Source organism: Scyliorhinus torazame, chromosome 13 (genome assembly GCF_047496885.1).
Source record: "Scyliorhinus torazame isolate Kashiwa2021f chromosome 13, sScyTor2.1, whole genome shotgun sequence".
Taxonomy (NCBI): Eukaryota; Metazoa; Chordata; class Chondrichthyes; order Carcharhiniformes; family Scyliorhinidae; genus Scyliorhinus; species Scyliorhinus torazame.
The window spans coordinates 198,529,581-198,544,205 of NC_092719.1; the positions used below are offsets into that span (position 1 = coordinate 198,529,581).

The 14,625-nt window shown below is 40.9% G+C and overlaps 1 protein-coding gene across 16 annotated transcripts in view; it reads left to right on the plus strand.

Moving 5' to 3' along the window:
• The window catches only part of setd5 (SET domain containing 5), a 248,224-nt gene that overhangs the window by 197,938 nt on the left and 35,661 nt on the right, over positions 1-14,625 (plus strand). For 15 of the 16 annotated variants that reach the window (XM_072472824.1, XM_072472839.1, XM_072472830.1 and 12 more), the window contains one exon: positions 4,469-4,525. The exons of the other annotated variant lie outside the window; for it this stretch is intronic. In XM_072472824.1, coding sequence (XP_072328925.1) covers positions 4,469-4,525 — 57 coding nt within the window. The remainder of the gene's footprint in view (positions 1-4,468; positions 4,526-14,625) is intronic. 16 annotated transcript variants of the gene reach the window in all.

The following is a 14,625-nucleotide window of genomic DNA, read 5'->3' on the forward strand; positions in this document are numbered from 1 at the left end:
TAACAATCAACATTATAAACTGACATTTAGAAAAGGCATTAGGCAAAGAACAATTTTTAGTGCAAAGTAATGCTAAACGAATACCCTAAGACTGAACTGTTTTATTAGTTCAGAAATGCTGCTGTATTCCTCACATAATTACAAGCTTTTTTGATCCATTGTGTGCTTCTGAGAATTTAAGTTGTAGTTTTTGTTCAAAGGAACATAACACCTTCCTGATCATACCCTGTCATGAAAGCTGTTGTGAGCTATTTCCTCATACCAACCATTGCACACTAACTGAAATTTCCAATTCTGGAACAATGGGAAGAGTAGGTCTCAGAATATAGTCCCAAGATGCAAGGAAGCAGAGATGAAAAACTAAGATAGTCCTTCAGTTTGAGAGATAATCTCCACATCCTCATAGAAAGAAAGAACTTCTGTTGAATAAGCCCTTTTGCATCCTCACCACAACCCAGTGTGATACATAACCAATGAATGGTTTTTAAATGTAGTCACTATTTATGCAGGCAAATGTGGTAACCAGTTTGTACATACAATGCGACAAATGACCATGTTAATCAGTCTTGGTGGTTTTTGTTAAAGCGTAGGTGTTGACCTCTACAAATACTGCTTTGAGATATTTTATATCTACCTGAACAGGCGAACAAGGTCTTGGTTTTAATGCACCCTCTGAAATACATTTCATCCTACAATATATTGTTTCTTCAGTCCTGCAGTGCCTCATACTACACTGTATGTGCCAGTATTGGCCTGATGTCGCTTGAAGCCTCAGGTTCTGGCTTGGAGAACAGAATGCTGCCACTGAGATAAGCTTGGCTGAGGTGTGGCTGGAGACTTATGAATTGTGATCCTCCTTTCCTTAGTCATTTGTAATAAACTATCACAGAATGATAGAAAAACACAGTGCAGAAAAGGCCCTTTGGCCCATCAAGCCTGCACCGTCGAATGAAAGGCACCTGATCTGCCAATCCTAATCCCATTTGCCAGCACTTGGCCCATAACCTTCAATTTTAAGACATGCCAAGTGCCCCTTCAGATATTTTTTAAAGGATGTGAGGCAATCCGCCTCTAGCACCCTCCTAGGCAGTGTGTAACAGTTGAAGAACTTTGCATCCATAAAAAATTCTCCCGTGTTGAATTGCATAGGCTGTAACTGGAAAATGCTTAATTGAAAATTATGGGGTCAATATGCTCCTGAATCTTTCCCTTTTTTATTAAAGCAAATTGTAACAAGGGGGTGAAAGATCTGATAGAAAATTGGCAGCAAATGTTACTTCCTGATCCCAGTGACAGGGAACTGTGGCCAGTTATCCTCCCATAGTAGATAGATCCTGCCAATTTCAAATATCTCCAAGCAACTTGTGACAAATGCCATTGGCAAAAGCCCAAGAACAGAAATAATCCGGTTTCTGCCTTTTATCGCCTAAAGATGTTGATTCCTTGCCAAAATATATTTTGGTTTGTGTCATATGTCCCCTCATGCATTTATTGACATTACAGTTCTGTTCAGTGTATCTCACATGGAAAGAGGGGAAAGCAGTCAGGTTTCCCACTCATGATTACGATGCAGTGAGCCAAGAAATCTTCTAACACTCACTATCTAGGTTCACACACTGCAGCAGGCTACGTATATCTTCATTTCAATATGACTCACCATCTTTTTGGGAAGGGATATTCATTAAAATGTACCCCAAATTCATATAATCAAAAGTTTAGAGTTTAATGTAACTTTTTAAACTGGTGTAGAATAGCCAGATTAATTTCCACGTAAAATGTCATTGGCTTCCAATGTGCTTCAACAGTCTCAGTTCCAGAAATCAACACAAAACCTGCCTCAAAATTTGCCACTAATTGGTACTTGTGAAGCTGGGACTTAGGATATTCAGTTTCTTATATTAAAATTTACAGCTTCGTTGGCACTGCTCTGAAGGAGCTACTATCTTCATTAACTAATGTGTTAAGAGTTGTTTTTTAAGCAAAGTATAATGAAAAGATGGTCACTACAGGTAGACATGTATTCCCTTTTTCTTCTTTAGGATGTTATTCCTCATTCTAATAGCACAGGTTATGCGTTAATTTCTCCACTAATAGCTTTTTATTTCCAGGTAGTCCGCCATGGATGTTCATCTTACTTTCTGGCCTGAGGCACCTGATATGATTTTTCATCAGGTCCCTATTAAGGTTTACTCAATGTCACTCCAACTTTGTTACAACCTCTAATTTTAATGATGGTACATAATATATTTATCGTATATGGCGTGCACACACACACACACATATTATATAAACAGAAATGTCACGAGTTAAAAAAAATTCACTCTGTCGAACTGGAGTTTGTATTTTGCATCTATCTGGTTTCTAGAATTTTGATTTAAACTTTTCTTTACAGTGTAACTCCATTATTTCTGTTTGCTGAGTGCACCCTTGATCTTTGTTGATATTTCGATTTTGAGAATGATTACACGAGTTGTATTCTCTGAGGTTCTTACATGGGCCAACCAAAACGCTTTACAAACTTCGCATAATATATAATATTCTTGCATTGTGTGGGTTTTTATCAGGAGTCAGTTTGTGCTGACAGAAAATTCTAAACTTTATAATTCAAAATGGCTTTCAAAATACTCTTCTGTTCGTGTTATGAGGTCAAAATAAAGAACATAAGACTAATTGAACTAGTTTGGGACATTTTTCTCTTTTATTATTATTATTACTTAAGCTTTTATTATGTTTGTGTATACAGTGTTTATGTTGAATTGCCGCACCATTACCTTTATTCTGCAGTTTGAGTTGGATAAAGATATCGTGGCAGTATAGCACTCAATTTCTATAGCATGTATAGTGGACAGTATAGATCTTAATATGCAGGTACACCTCATCTTGAAAACATGATCCCATCCACTGAAACAATTCCAGATTATAGGGGAAGAACGTTGAAGGATCAGATGTTTCTCTGAACTGTGCCTCCTTTTCGGAATTAATTGCGTTCTTTAAGGAGCTATCTGGATATCCAGGCTTTGTCTTTACAATATTGCCTCTACCAGTTCCATTTGATATTGCTTCTTGTTTCTTCAAATACTGTGTGTGTCAATTTGAATTAGTTCTGTACTAATAAAGGGTACACTCAGGAAGCTGGAAAACATTTAGCAGCTTATTTTGTAACTGTGTTACTGCTTTGCAGAGTGGGACAGCCAAAACATATCGCTAATGGCTGTAAAAGGATGGTACTATTGAAAAGGCAAAAGTCCTTAATTTACAGAATATGTGTATGATTTCTTCAGACAATGAGGGGCATTATTGTGAAGCCTGAGCCTGAGAAAAATTCTTGGCACTGTGGCTTTACCAGTGTATTACTGAGCCTGAGAACATATGGCTTTAATCTGGCCATTGTGCACTTCCAGCTTCCGACATGCTTGCCACAACAGACTCTGTCGGGTCTGCACATTGACACATTGCCATTTTTAATCTTCTAATGCTTCTTCATAGACCAAGAAACACTCCAGTTTAGTTTTGCATTGTCATTTTATTTTAATAAAGCCTAACATTAAGCCACAAGTTATTGTTTTATTCTTGTTGTGCTTTGGTTTACAAACAAACACGGAGAAAAGGGTTTTATTTTGAGCACTAATGGCAAAGCAATAATATGAAGCAGTATCTTCCTCATTAAGCTGTTGCACATGGCAGAAGTGTTAGAGTTCAGCTAGATTGGTGAATTTAGCTTTCTACTACAGAACACACTTGCACGATGATTGGATGGTGCCATTTTGACCAATTGCCCTTATTATTTTGTTGAGACGTTGTTTTCAAGATTTGTCTATTTTTCCCTGAGCTCTAAATTCTGTTTTTAAACTCATGTTTGTGTTCAATACCCTATATGTCAACTCTCGCCATCTTTTTGGTTGCTCCACTATAACAATTTGCTGCCATATCTTACAGTAGGTGGATCAGCATGCCTCCCAACTGTTGTATATGGAAGTGAGTATGGAGGATGCGGAGTCAAGCTCTCCAGAGATCACAACTCTACTTTCATAACCTTCTTGAAATGAATTGTTGTAAAGGGAAGGTCCAGCTGAGGAAAACTAGCTTATCGGGTTTTTTTTGGTGAAGGGTATGAGGTTGACGGCTTAATAAAAATAATGTTCATTAATCCTCCGATTTTAAATCATTTCCAACAGATCTAGCATTTTCTTTCAAAAATGGAAGTGTTTTAGTTTCTAAATAGCGGTCCTTTTTAGAATTTTAGAATTTAGCTGTGTATTGCACATTGCCAAACTGTGCAGTCATTGGTATAATTATTTGTGCATTTAAGGTTATCCAGTCATTTGAATTTGTGTAAAATACAATTTTTTTCCCCTCAAGTTTGTTTGTAACTAAATCAGTTTTACAATAAAAGACTGTGGCTTTCTCTTGCTTTTGCTTACCCAACTTGTGAGTAGAGTTCTAATAACATGCTTTTCCCTTTTCTTAGAACATTTCCTCTCCTGAGAGTTCCCCAGTGCATAGGCCTGAGCCGTTTTCACCGGAGGTAGTTATCCCAGTATCTCACTTAGATTAGAAAAGCTGAAATAAGCCCTTGTGGCATCTCTCTCTCTGTGTCTTTCTGTGATTCCTACCCAGTTCTTTTACTGCATGATTCTCATTGTGATACATCTAGTTGAATTTATGAACATCTGATTTAAGTCATTAATCTTGCCAAAGTTTGATTCAGAGTTGAGAATACGAAGCAACAATAATCTTGGGGGTTGGGGGGGGAAGAGAGAGAGAGAGAGTGAGACAAGGTTTAGGGGTCACAAATCTGTCTGTGCATCTGATGAGAAAACAAAACTAACACATGAATCCGACTAAACTTAAAATAGGGATTATCAAACCAGAGCATAAAATAACTTTTCGAAGATTTATTGTACAATTTGGCTAGACACCGCATTTGGTAAGGGTCAGTCAACACATTGAAATTGTTGCAACGTGGTTCTTATCAATATTTCTGACCTGTTTGAAAAATATACTCCTTTACTATTTGTCAAGCAGATTGCATTCCTGACTCTTTAGAAGTTTCTCGTAAAGTTTTATCTCTTTATTTATGCCCTGTTGCAGGATCTCTTGTTCATATTAAAAGAACATTTGGAAATTACATTTTACAAACATAATCATTCATTACTATTGAAAAACTTATGCTGGAACTGTATTCCTTGAAATGACCCTTTATCTAGGCCAAACAGCTGTAGTAATTCTGATACAATAGAATCGACTGCAAACAATTGCTTCCACCTCAGTTGAATTTGACTTATGGAGTTATTTATTAAAGCTTCATAAAAACAAATTCTATTTCAACATGATTTGTCCACTATCTCGGCTCATGATTGATCAACCTGATTTGGCTAAGATATCTCACTGATATTTTTCTATATTACAGTGATTTTCAGATGTGTGTATCTGCTTCGTTATCTAAATATTGAATAATCTAGAATCTCATAGAATCTTAACAGTGCAAAAGGAGGCCATTTGGCCCATCGAGTCTACTAGCTCACTGAAGGAACATTCAACCTAGACCCACTCCCCTGCCGTACACCCATAATTAATCTCCTGCTTGCTTCTCACTATACATAAATGGAAGAGAAAAGAAATGAGCAGGTTTAATCAGAAATAATTTTTTTAAGTGCTGACTGTATGCATCATGTTGTTATGGAAAGAGGAGATCACATCGAGCAGCTTCGGTGGGCAGGCAAATTTCTTCAGTTAAATAGATGACCTCTGTTCAATTTGATGAGATCGATGAAGGCAATATATAGTGATTTCCTTTGTTCACATATCTCTTGCATCTGTTGGACTGAGAAGATTATGTCAAGTGTAGGTCTTCCAATTCAACTAACCAATTCTGAAACCACACTGTGATTCAGGATAGGTTCGGCCAAGATCTGTGGTCTGACAAGTGCAACATGGGCAAATACTTTTCCCACGGTGTTCAGCAGAGATGCCTCGATAGTTGTGCAGTCACCTTCTTCATGTACAGGGTTACAATTCTTGCATCACGTATGCCTTGGAAGTATGTTCCATTTTACTATTACAATGCCAGAGAGCACACCTGGAGAATTTAGTCGCGGAATTGTTGGTTATTTTCTGTTAGGAAGACTTTGATATAAGGATGAAAATTCTACTTTGAATAAAAATGTTTCAATTGTTGCATCTTCGCTCTGGTGCATATCAGGGAGTGATCTGTGTCACAGTCAGCGCTGGCATAGGGTGGCTGCATGTGTTAGAACAAAGAAAAATACAGCACAGAACAGGCCCTTAGGCCCTCTAAGCCTGTGCCAATCATGATGCCCTAATTAAAAACCACGACCTTCTGCCCTTGTCTGTATCCCTCTATATTTCCTCCTTATTCATGTATCCATCCAGATGCTTCTTAAATGTTGCTAATGTGCCTGCTTCCACCACATCCTTTGGCAGAACTATTCAGGCACCCACCACTCTATGCATGAAAAACGTACCCCTCACATCTCCTTAAACTTTCCCCCTCTCACCTTGAACCTGTGCCCCCTTGTAATTGACACTTCCACCCTTGGAAAAAGCCTCTGACTGTCCACCCTGTCTATGTCTCTGATAATTTTGTAGACCTCTATCAGATCTCCCCATAGCCTCAGTCTTTCCAGTGAAAACAATCCTGATTTATTCAACCTCTCCTCATAGCTAACACCCTCGAGACCAAGCAACATCCCAGTGAACCTTCTTTGCACTCTCTCCAAAATTTCCACGTCCTTCTGATAATGTGGTGATTAGAACGGCACGCAATACTCCAAATGTGGCCGAAGCAAGGTTTTATATAGCTGCAACATGATTTCCCAACTCCTGTGCGCAGTTATCCGACCCCCCACTGGGTCTGCGAATCGGCGGGGGCTGGCGTGAACCCCGCCCCCACCGTGTCCCGAATTCTCCGCCACCAGAGATTTGGCGGGGGCGGGAATCGCGGCGGGGGCGGGAATCGCGCCGGTCGGCGGGCCCACCCCTGGCGATTCTCCAGCCCGCGATGGGCCGAAGTCTCGCTGCTGTCAACCCTCTCCTGCCGGCGTGGATTAAACCACCTACCTTACCGGCGGGACAAGGCAGGCTCCGGGGTCCTGGCAGGGGCGTGGGCCGATCTGGCCCCGGGGGGGTGCCCCCATGGTGGCCTGGCCCGCGATCGGGGCCCACTGATTTGCAGGCGGGCCTGTGCCATGGGGGCACTCTTTTCTTCCGCCTTCACCATGGTCTTCACTATGGCGGAGGCGGAAGAGACCCCCTCCCCTGCGCATGCACGGGGATGACGTCAGCAGCCGCTGATGCTCCCGCGCATGCGTCGCCCGGCGAAGACCTTTCGCCGCCGACTGTCGTGGCGCCAAAGGCCTTTCCCGCCAGCCGGCGGAGCGGAAACCACTCCGGCGACAGCCTAGCCCCTCAAGGTGAGGGCTTGGCCCCTAAAGGTGCGGACCTCTGCACCTTTGGGGCGGCCCGACGCCGGAGTGGTTCCCGCCACTCCATTACGCTGGGTAGGGGAGAATCCCGTCGCTTGTTCACAATGCCCCGGCTGATGAATGCAAGCATGCCATATGCTTTCTTAATCAATGAGGCCATTTGTGTTGCCACTTTTAGGGAACTGTGGACCTGCACATCCAGATCCCTCTGCATGTTAATATTCCTAAGGGTACTGCCATTTACAGTATAATTCAAACCTAGATTTGATCCTTCAAAATGCATCCCCTCGCATTTGTCCGGATTAAACTCCATCTGCCATTTTTATGTCCCAAGTCTCCAATTTATCTATATTCTGTTGTATCCTCGGCACTCAGCAACTCTGCCGATCTTTGTGTCATCCCCAAACTTACTAATCAGACAACTCACATTTTTCTCCAGATCATTTATATAAATAGCAGAGGCCCCAGCACTGATTCTATAACCAAGCCAGTTCTGTATCCATCTAGCCAATCCACCCCGAATCCCATGTGATTTTAATTTTTGTACGGGTCTTCCATGTGAGAAACGCCTTACTAAAGTCCATAGAAACTACATCCACAGCCTTCCCTCATCAATTTTCTTTGTCACCTCTTCAAAAAATTCAATCAAGTAGGTGAGACATGATCTTCCCTGTACAAAACCATGCTGCCTGTCACTAACTAGTCCATTTTTCTCCAAATGTGCACACATCCTGTCCCTCAGTATCTTTTCCAACCTATGAACATAGAACATTACAGCGCAGTACAGGCCCTTCGGCCCTTGATGTTGCGCCGACCTGTGAAACCACTCTAAAGCCCATCTACATTATTCCCTTATCGTCCATATGTCTATCCAATGACCATTTGAATGCCCTTAGTGTTGGCAAGTCCACTACTGTTGCAGGCAGTGCATTCCACGCCCTTACTACTCTGAGTAAAGAACCTACCTCTGACATCTGTCCTATATCTATCTCCCCTCAATTTAAATCTATGTCCCCTCGTGCTAGACATCACCATCCGAGGAAAAGGGCTCTCACTGTCCACCCTATCTAATCCTCATCTTGTATGCCTCAATTAAGTCACCTCTTAACCTTCTCTCTAACGAAAACAGCCTCAAGTCCCTCAGCCTTCCCTCATAAGATCTCCCCTCCATACCAAACATTCTGGTAAATCTCCTCTGCACCCTTTCCAATGCTTCCACATCCTTCCTATAATGCGGCGACCAGAATTGCACGCAATACTCCAAATGCGGCCACACCAGAGTTTTGTACAGCTGCAACATGACCTCATGGCTCCGAAACTCAATCCCTCTACCAATAAAAGCTAACACTCCCTACGCTTTCTTATCAACCCTCTCAACCTGGGTGGCAACTTTCAGGGATCTATGAGTCTATTATGTCAGACTCACCGGCCTATAATTTGCTGGATTGTCCCTGCTTCGTTTCTTAAACAAGGGAATAACATTGGCTATTCTCCAGTTCTCTGGATCCTCGCCTGTGGTCAAAGAGGATGTGAAGATATCTGCTAAGGCCCCAGCTATTTCTCCCCTTGCCTCCCGCAATAATCTGGGATAGATCCCATCTGGCCCTGAGGACTTGTCTACCTTAATGTAATTTAGAATTCTCAACACTTCCTCCTTCGATATATTGACATTCTCAAGAGAGTTCACACACCTATCCCTGACCTCAGCATCCATCATGGCCTTCTCCCTGGTGAATACCGATATAAAGTACTCATTAAGGATTTCACCCACTTGATTCCACGCATAACTTCCCTCCATTGTCCTTAAGTGGACCTTCTCGTTCTCTTGCTACCCCCTTGTTCCTAATATATGCATAAAAGCTCCTATTATATGTTAAGAATGCTGTGCCGAGATCACATCTGGTGATGATCCGATTCAGTGGGTGCCAATGCCCTGATCTTGGATGTCTTCAGGACACCTTGTGACTTGTTCTGAAAGAATGTGTTAGTTACACAAGACCCGTGGTAGCAGCAAAACCATGGACTCTGTCCATTATCATTTCACTTTTGTAGGCCATGTTATCCAAGGGAGGAGAGCCATATCTCATGTTTTGAAATCCCTCAGCAAGTCTGGATGTTCTGAGTTAGGAATTTTGCTGATAGCAGTGCCAATCTCCTTGATGGAGCATTGAAGCATGGCTACTCATGATGTTAACTGGCCCTATTTGAGAAACAAATGGAGAAAACGCACTCTGACCCTTTTGTGGCTGATCTATGATCAAGACTAGGACGTTTCTGACAGCGAAACCTATACCTTGCTTACACGATTTCTCTGAACCTATCCCCTGCCAGAAGAACATGTAAAGGGACGATCCTTTAAAACAGATGATGAGGAATTTCTTCAGCCAGAGGGTGATGAATCTGTGGAACTCTTTGCCGCAGAAGGCTGTGGAGGCCAATTCACTGAGTGTCTTTAAGACAGAGATAGATACATTCTTGATTAATAAGGGGATCAGGGGTTATGGGGAGAAGGCAGGAGAATGGGGATGAGAAAATATCAGCCATGATTAAATGGCGGAGCAGACTCGATGGGCCAAATGGCCTAATTCTGGTCCTATGTCTTATGGTCTTAATGCTTTCTTTCAATGATCCACTCTCGATGGGCCTGTCCTCTTTACAGGAATGCTGTACCGATGTTCAGTCGATTAGGTTTACAGCTGTCTTGCGAACCTTATCGACCAGTCACAAGTTCTAAGTCAGCCCCATGAACATGGTTCTGACATTCCAGCTTTCCAATTGAAGACTTAGCATCATCTTTTTGTTTGTTTGCCTGCTGTAATGGATTCTGTTCACTTGTTGAGCAGAGCCTCAAAGCCAAGCAGATTGAACAGATGGACCGTGGCAGGTCAGCACCTTATTAGCCAAGGACAGCCTGACTTGAGAAGGGGGTGGCTGACCAGTGAGACATGATGGTCCCTCCCACTGTCAGACAGCCAGTAGCACCCATCCTCTACACCAATCGTTGGGCTTATCACTTGGAACTGCTGTTTCCCACATTCTAATAATGCCCTGCAATGAAACTGGAGTGTCCTGTCCAGGACATGAGCGTGGGCAAAATTTATGGAGACCCTGGGCTGCCCAAATGTCATGGACCCCTTCTTGACCTTCCATACTAAGTCCATAGGAATGCGATGCAACTTGTTCGGCAATAGCTTGGTGTGAAACGATTACAGATTTAGAAATTGCCCCTCCCCCCTTTGCGCTCCGCTCCATGTTTCTTGTCAGAGGTTACTTCCTGATCTTGCAATTTAAATGTGCCTCCTCATGGTGACATACAGAAACGAGACCCCAGACTAAAGCTTCAGAGAAACTTGGAGGCGGTCTGGCCCCAGACATGTAGAAAGGCAGTGATAGATACCACTGGAAGGTTGCAGTGTATGAGGTATCTAATTATCTTAAAACTTTAATTGCTAACATTTATAATGAATCTGGTTGAGCAACACAAGCTCAACAAAGTTGTGTTCTATATTTACAGGTTGTCCTCAATTAACTCTCCTGTATTCAGCCAACAGTAATAATTTTTGTATTAATTCCGTAGAGCCAGGCCCATTCATCATCTCAGCTGCTTTTTCTCCACAGTACCTTTCTTGGCTGAAGCTGCTGTGGCATAATTTTCCCTTTGTACATTGTAGTTGCTTGGCAGCACAGAGCATGTGCCTCGTTTGGTATTTGCTGCTGTCATCCTATAAATAGTAACATAAATGAAAACTGAGTGGCACGTAGTACTCAGGATCACCCAGAACAACCACTTTGTGTGCTGCTTTAGGCTAGCCAAGTCAAACGGACCTCCAAAAAAATGAAGTAAATTCACTCTGGATAGTAAATGGAATATTACAAAGCTTTGCAAAGCAAAATGCAGAAGACCCATGTTCATAGAGTGAGTGTGAATATTGACGTGTGCGTACTTGAATAGGCAGACAACTGATCCAAAGATCCTCAGAGACCAAACCCTTTGCGTAGTGTGCTTTGCTCAGCACAGTTTGTCCATGCTGTTTGCAGACCGAGTACTCCAGTTCCATAAGCCATTTAAACATAGTGACATGACCTTGGTAATACTGACTGAAACCAGTAATTTTTCACATAGTTAAACTATACTGGCAAAAAATGATCAATCAGGAACAGAATTTACCTCCATCCATACAGAAATACTTTGGAGTTGAGGATTCAGTATTGACCTCTCCAAATTGCATCCCTTGTTTATCTCCTCCTTGTAGCCTTCACACACAAAAAATGAATGGTTATGTTAAAATATTCCATACAGTTGTGATATTCAGTTTTTAAGCACCATTTTCGTAATCTGATGTTCAAGCTAAGACGCTACTGGTCTCATTTGTGTGGTGATAAATCTGGTACTTAATCTTTGATGCACAGACAGATTCTCTGTTTTTGAGATGGGTGTTAGTTAATTAACATGCTGCTTTGTGAAGGAGAATTGGGCTCAGCTGTCTCAATTCTCAGCTGTCACCTACATTAATTGATCTTTTTCTGAGTGTGTGAGATGTAACCATATTGATTATAAAGCCAATCCTACTGCCTGCCTAACATTTAAAATGTTAACCGTTCACCCAAAAGATGCAGTACTTACTGCAGACCATTCAGTTTCACAGATGAGACACAAGGGGTTTGTTGAAAAGGGACAACAATAATGAGTAATAATGAAATAACACTAGATTTTACAGCCGGACTATTTTATACTTTAAACTCTTACTAGGGGAAAATAAGTTTTTTGAAAATAGGATTAAAACATGAGTGAACAATTTGACTAGCAGCCATTATCAGGACCTAAAAGTGGTTTTACAGCACAGTGCCCACATGAAGTTAATTAATGTTACTTTTTTAAGGTGCCTTTATGTTTCTAAATGGCCTAATTTCATCTTGTTCTATTGACAGTAGAGACCCAGTTTTTCTTGGCTCTTTGGAGCAGCCACCACATTAGGTGGCTCTGCCTTTGCTCAGCAGCACTGGGCAATAATCTAAATTGAAGAGAGAAGTAATGATTGATCAACATTGTAGCGCTTTCCTGAAACTGGTGCTCCAGTCTGAAAGTGATAAATTACCTGGTGGCAAGTGCCTTGTTTCAGCCCTCAAATGCTGAATAAGTAGCAAGGTTCCTGGGAAGTGCACGTTCAACCAAAAATCATTTTGCTTTCATGATATATTTCTCATTTGCTTTGAGCATAGGCATTCTTAACACCACAGCACCACCATAAATTATATTGTGACAAATGTGTTTACATTTTATATATTTATTTTGTATTTGCATATGCGGTCAGTAACATCGCATGATTGAGTCCAATTTCTTAATAAAATAAACTTGGTAAAAGTTGAAGAGGCGACAGAGCAACTAGTTGTAGATGTGTTATTAGCTGGTCTTATTTCTTCCTACCCTTTTGGCTTCAAGCTTCTGAAGTAAGTGGCGTAAATGCTGCTACTTCCAATGTGCCTGATACTTAGCTTGAGACCAGAAGACCACATCAAACCTTATAGAGCAAGCAGTTAGAGTACTTGCATTCCAGTTGGGAAAGTATCATATTTGTGCCCTAGGAATGCCAATTCCTCAGATTAGCTTGCATGCAGTTAACCATGGCAACTGAAGCTAACCAGACAGCTGCATACTATGTTATTTGGAAGTTTTACTTTTATATGTCTAAATTTGGTTTGACTTTCCTTCTAAAGGAAAATTAAGTTAAATCAATAGGAAACAGCAAAGAATTTTTGTTCTTTGAAGCTGCAGCACACACTAAACACAGGTGTTCATAGTTATTTTTAATATAAAATAGTATTCCTTCCCAATGGACTGATGGTGGCTGTTGGTTAAGTCAAAAGGAATTTGGTTTATGACAGGGCTTAATGTTTTTCCATATAATATTTCATCACTCTTAATTTTCCTGTGATATTCGAGGAATATGTTAAAGCATAGGGGCTACTTTACTTTTCGTTCATTGCCAAAATTACAATCTTAAAATAGTGTTCCCAGTAATTCAATGAGGCACATGTTTGTGAAGCTGTAACTGAGTGGGGTGGGGAGGGCTACTCTTGACTGAAAAATTGACAAGTAGCAGTGATGAACTGAAAGATGTAGAGTGATCAGAGAAATGATCTACTGCTGGAAGAATAGACTCCACTATGATAGTTGCAAGATCATATGCTTTGTACATTTATACTATAGATCTCTGCTCTGTGTTCTGTCTTGTGGCTCCTGTCAGTCACAAAGCCAGCCAGGCTTGGGGTTGGGAATAGATCAGGTATTCAGTGGAGTGAGAACGCAAATATTTCTGTTCTATAATTAAATGTTACTGCAGAGAATTCAATGGCTTCATCGTAATGCTAGGGACAAAATGCCATTGGCTTTGCTGAGTTTTTAACCTATATGTCAGAAATACTATAGGGAAAAGCATAACTGCTATAAAATGAATAAATTAAAATAGAATTCTCCCACTTTTATAATTTGTTGTCCTTAACACTGGCACAAAAATGGCCAAATAAGTCAAAATCGATGGTATGGGTTTAAATGATCCATTGCAGCAGATGTATAATGATTATTATTTCAGTGGATTAATTAAAAATGAAACTGATAAACCCCTTGTGCCTGATTCTGTGACATGCATTAAAACTGCCATTACACTAACATAATGGAGGTGACTAGCAAAGCGTCAAATTACATATTTTCTGAATAAGGAATGTACTGAGGCATTTATATAATTTTTGTGTGATGCTCTTTATCAATATAGCATTGATAGCAGTAATATGTATTGTATACCCGAAGCTTTTCAGTGTATTCCGAGACTCCGGATTGGAAAAAGACGGAAAAAAGATCCGAGCCTGACGACGGGAGCAGTCGACTGATTATACCGCTTCTGTTAGACTCCAGCCATCTAAATTTGAAAGCTTCAGATTAATTGCAGTATGAATCCAGCAGTGCGCGCTTGCTCACAACATGTGTATCAAGGGGTTTTCAATTTCATTGTGTTCTAATTTTAAAGGGTTCTGGGTTCTTAGGCCCTGGGAAGTTTAAAAAATGGTTGAAGTAAAGTTTCTTGAGCTAAAAGTCTTGATTTTTCAGTGAAATTTGACTAGTGATTATAATTAAAAGAAACTGGTGGAAATCTTTTTATATTAAAAATATTTTTGTAATTTTCTT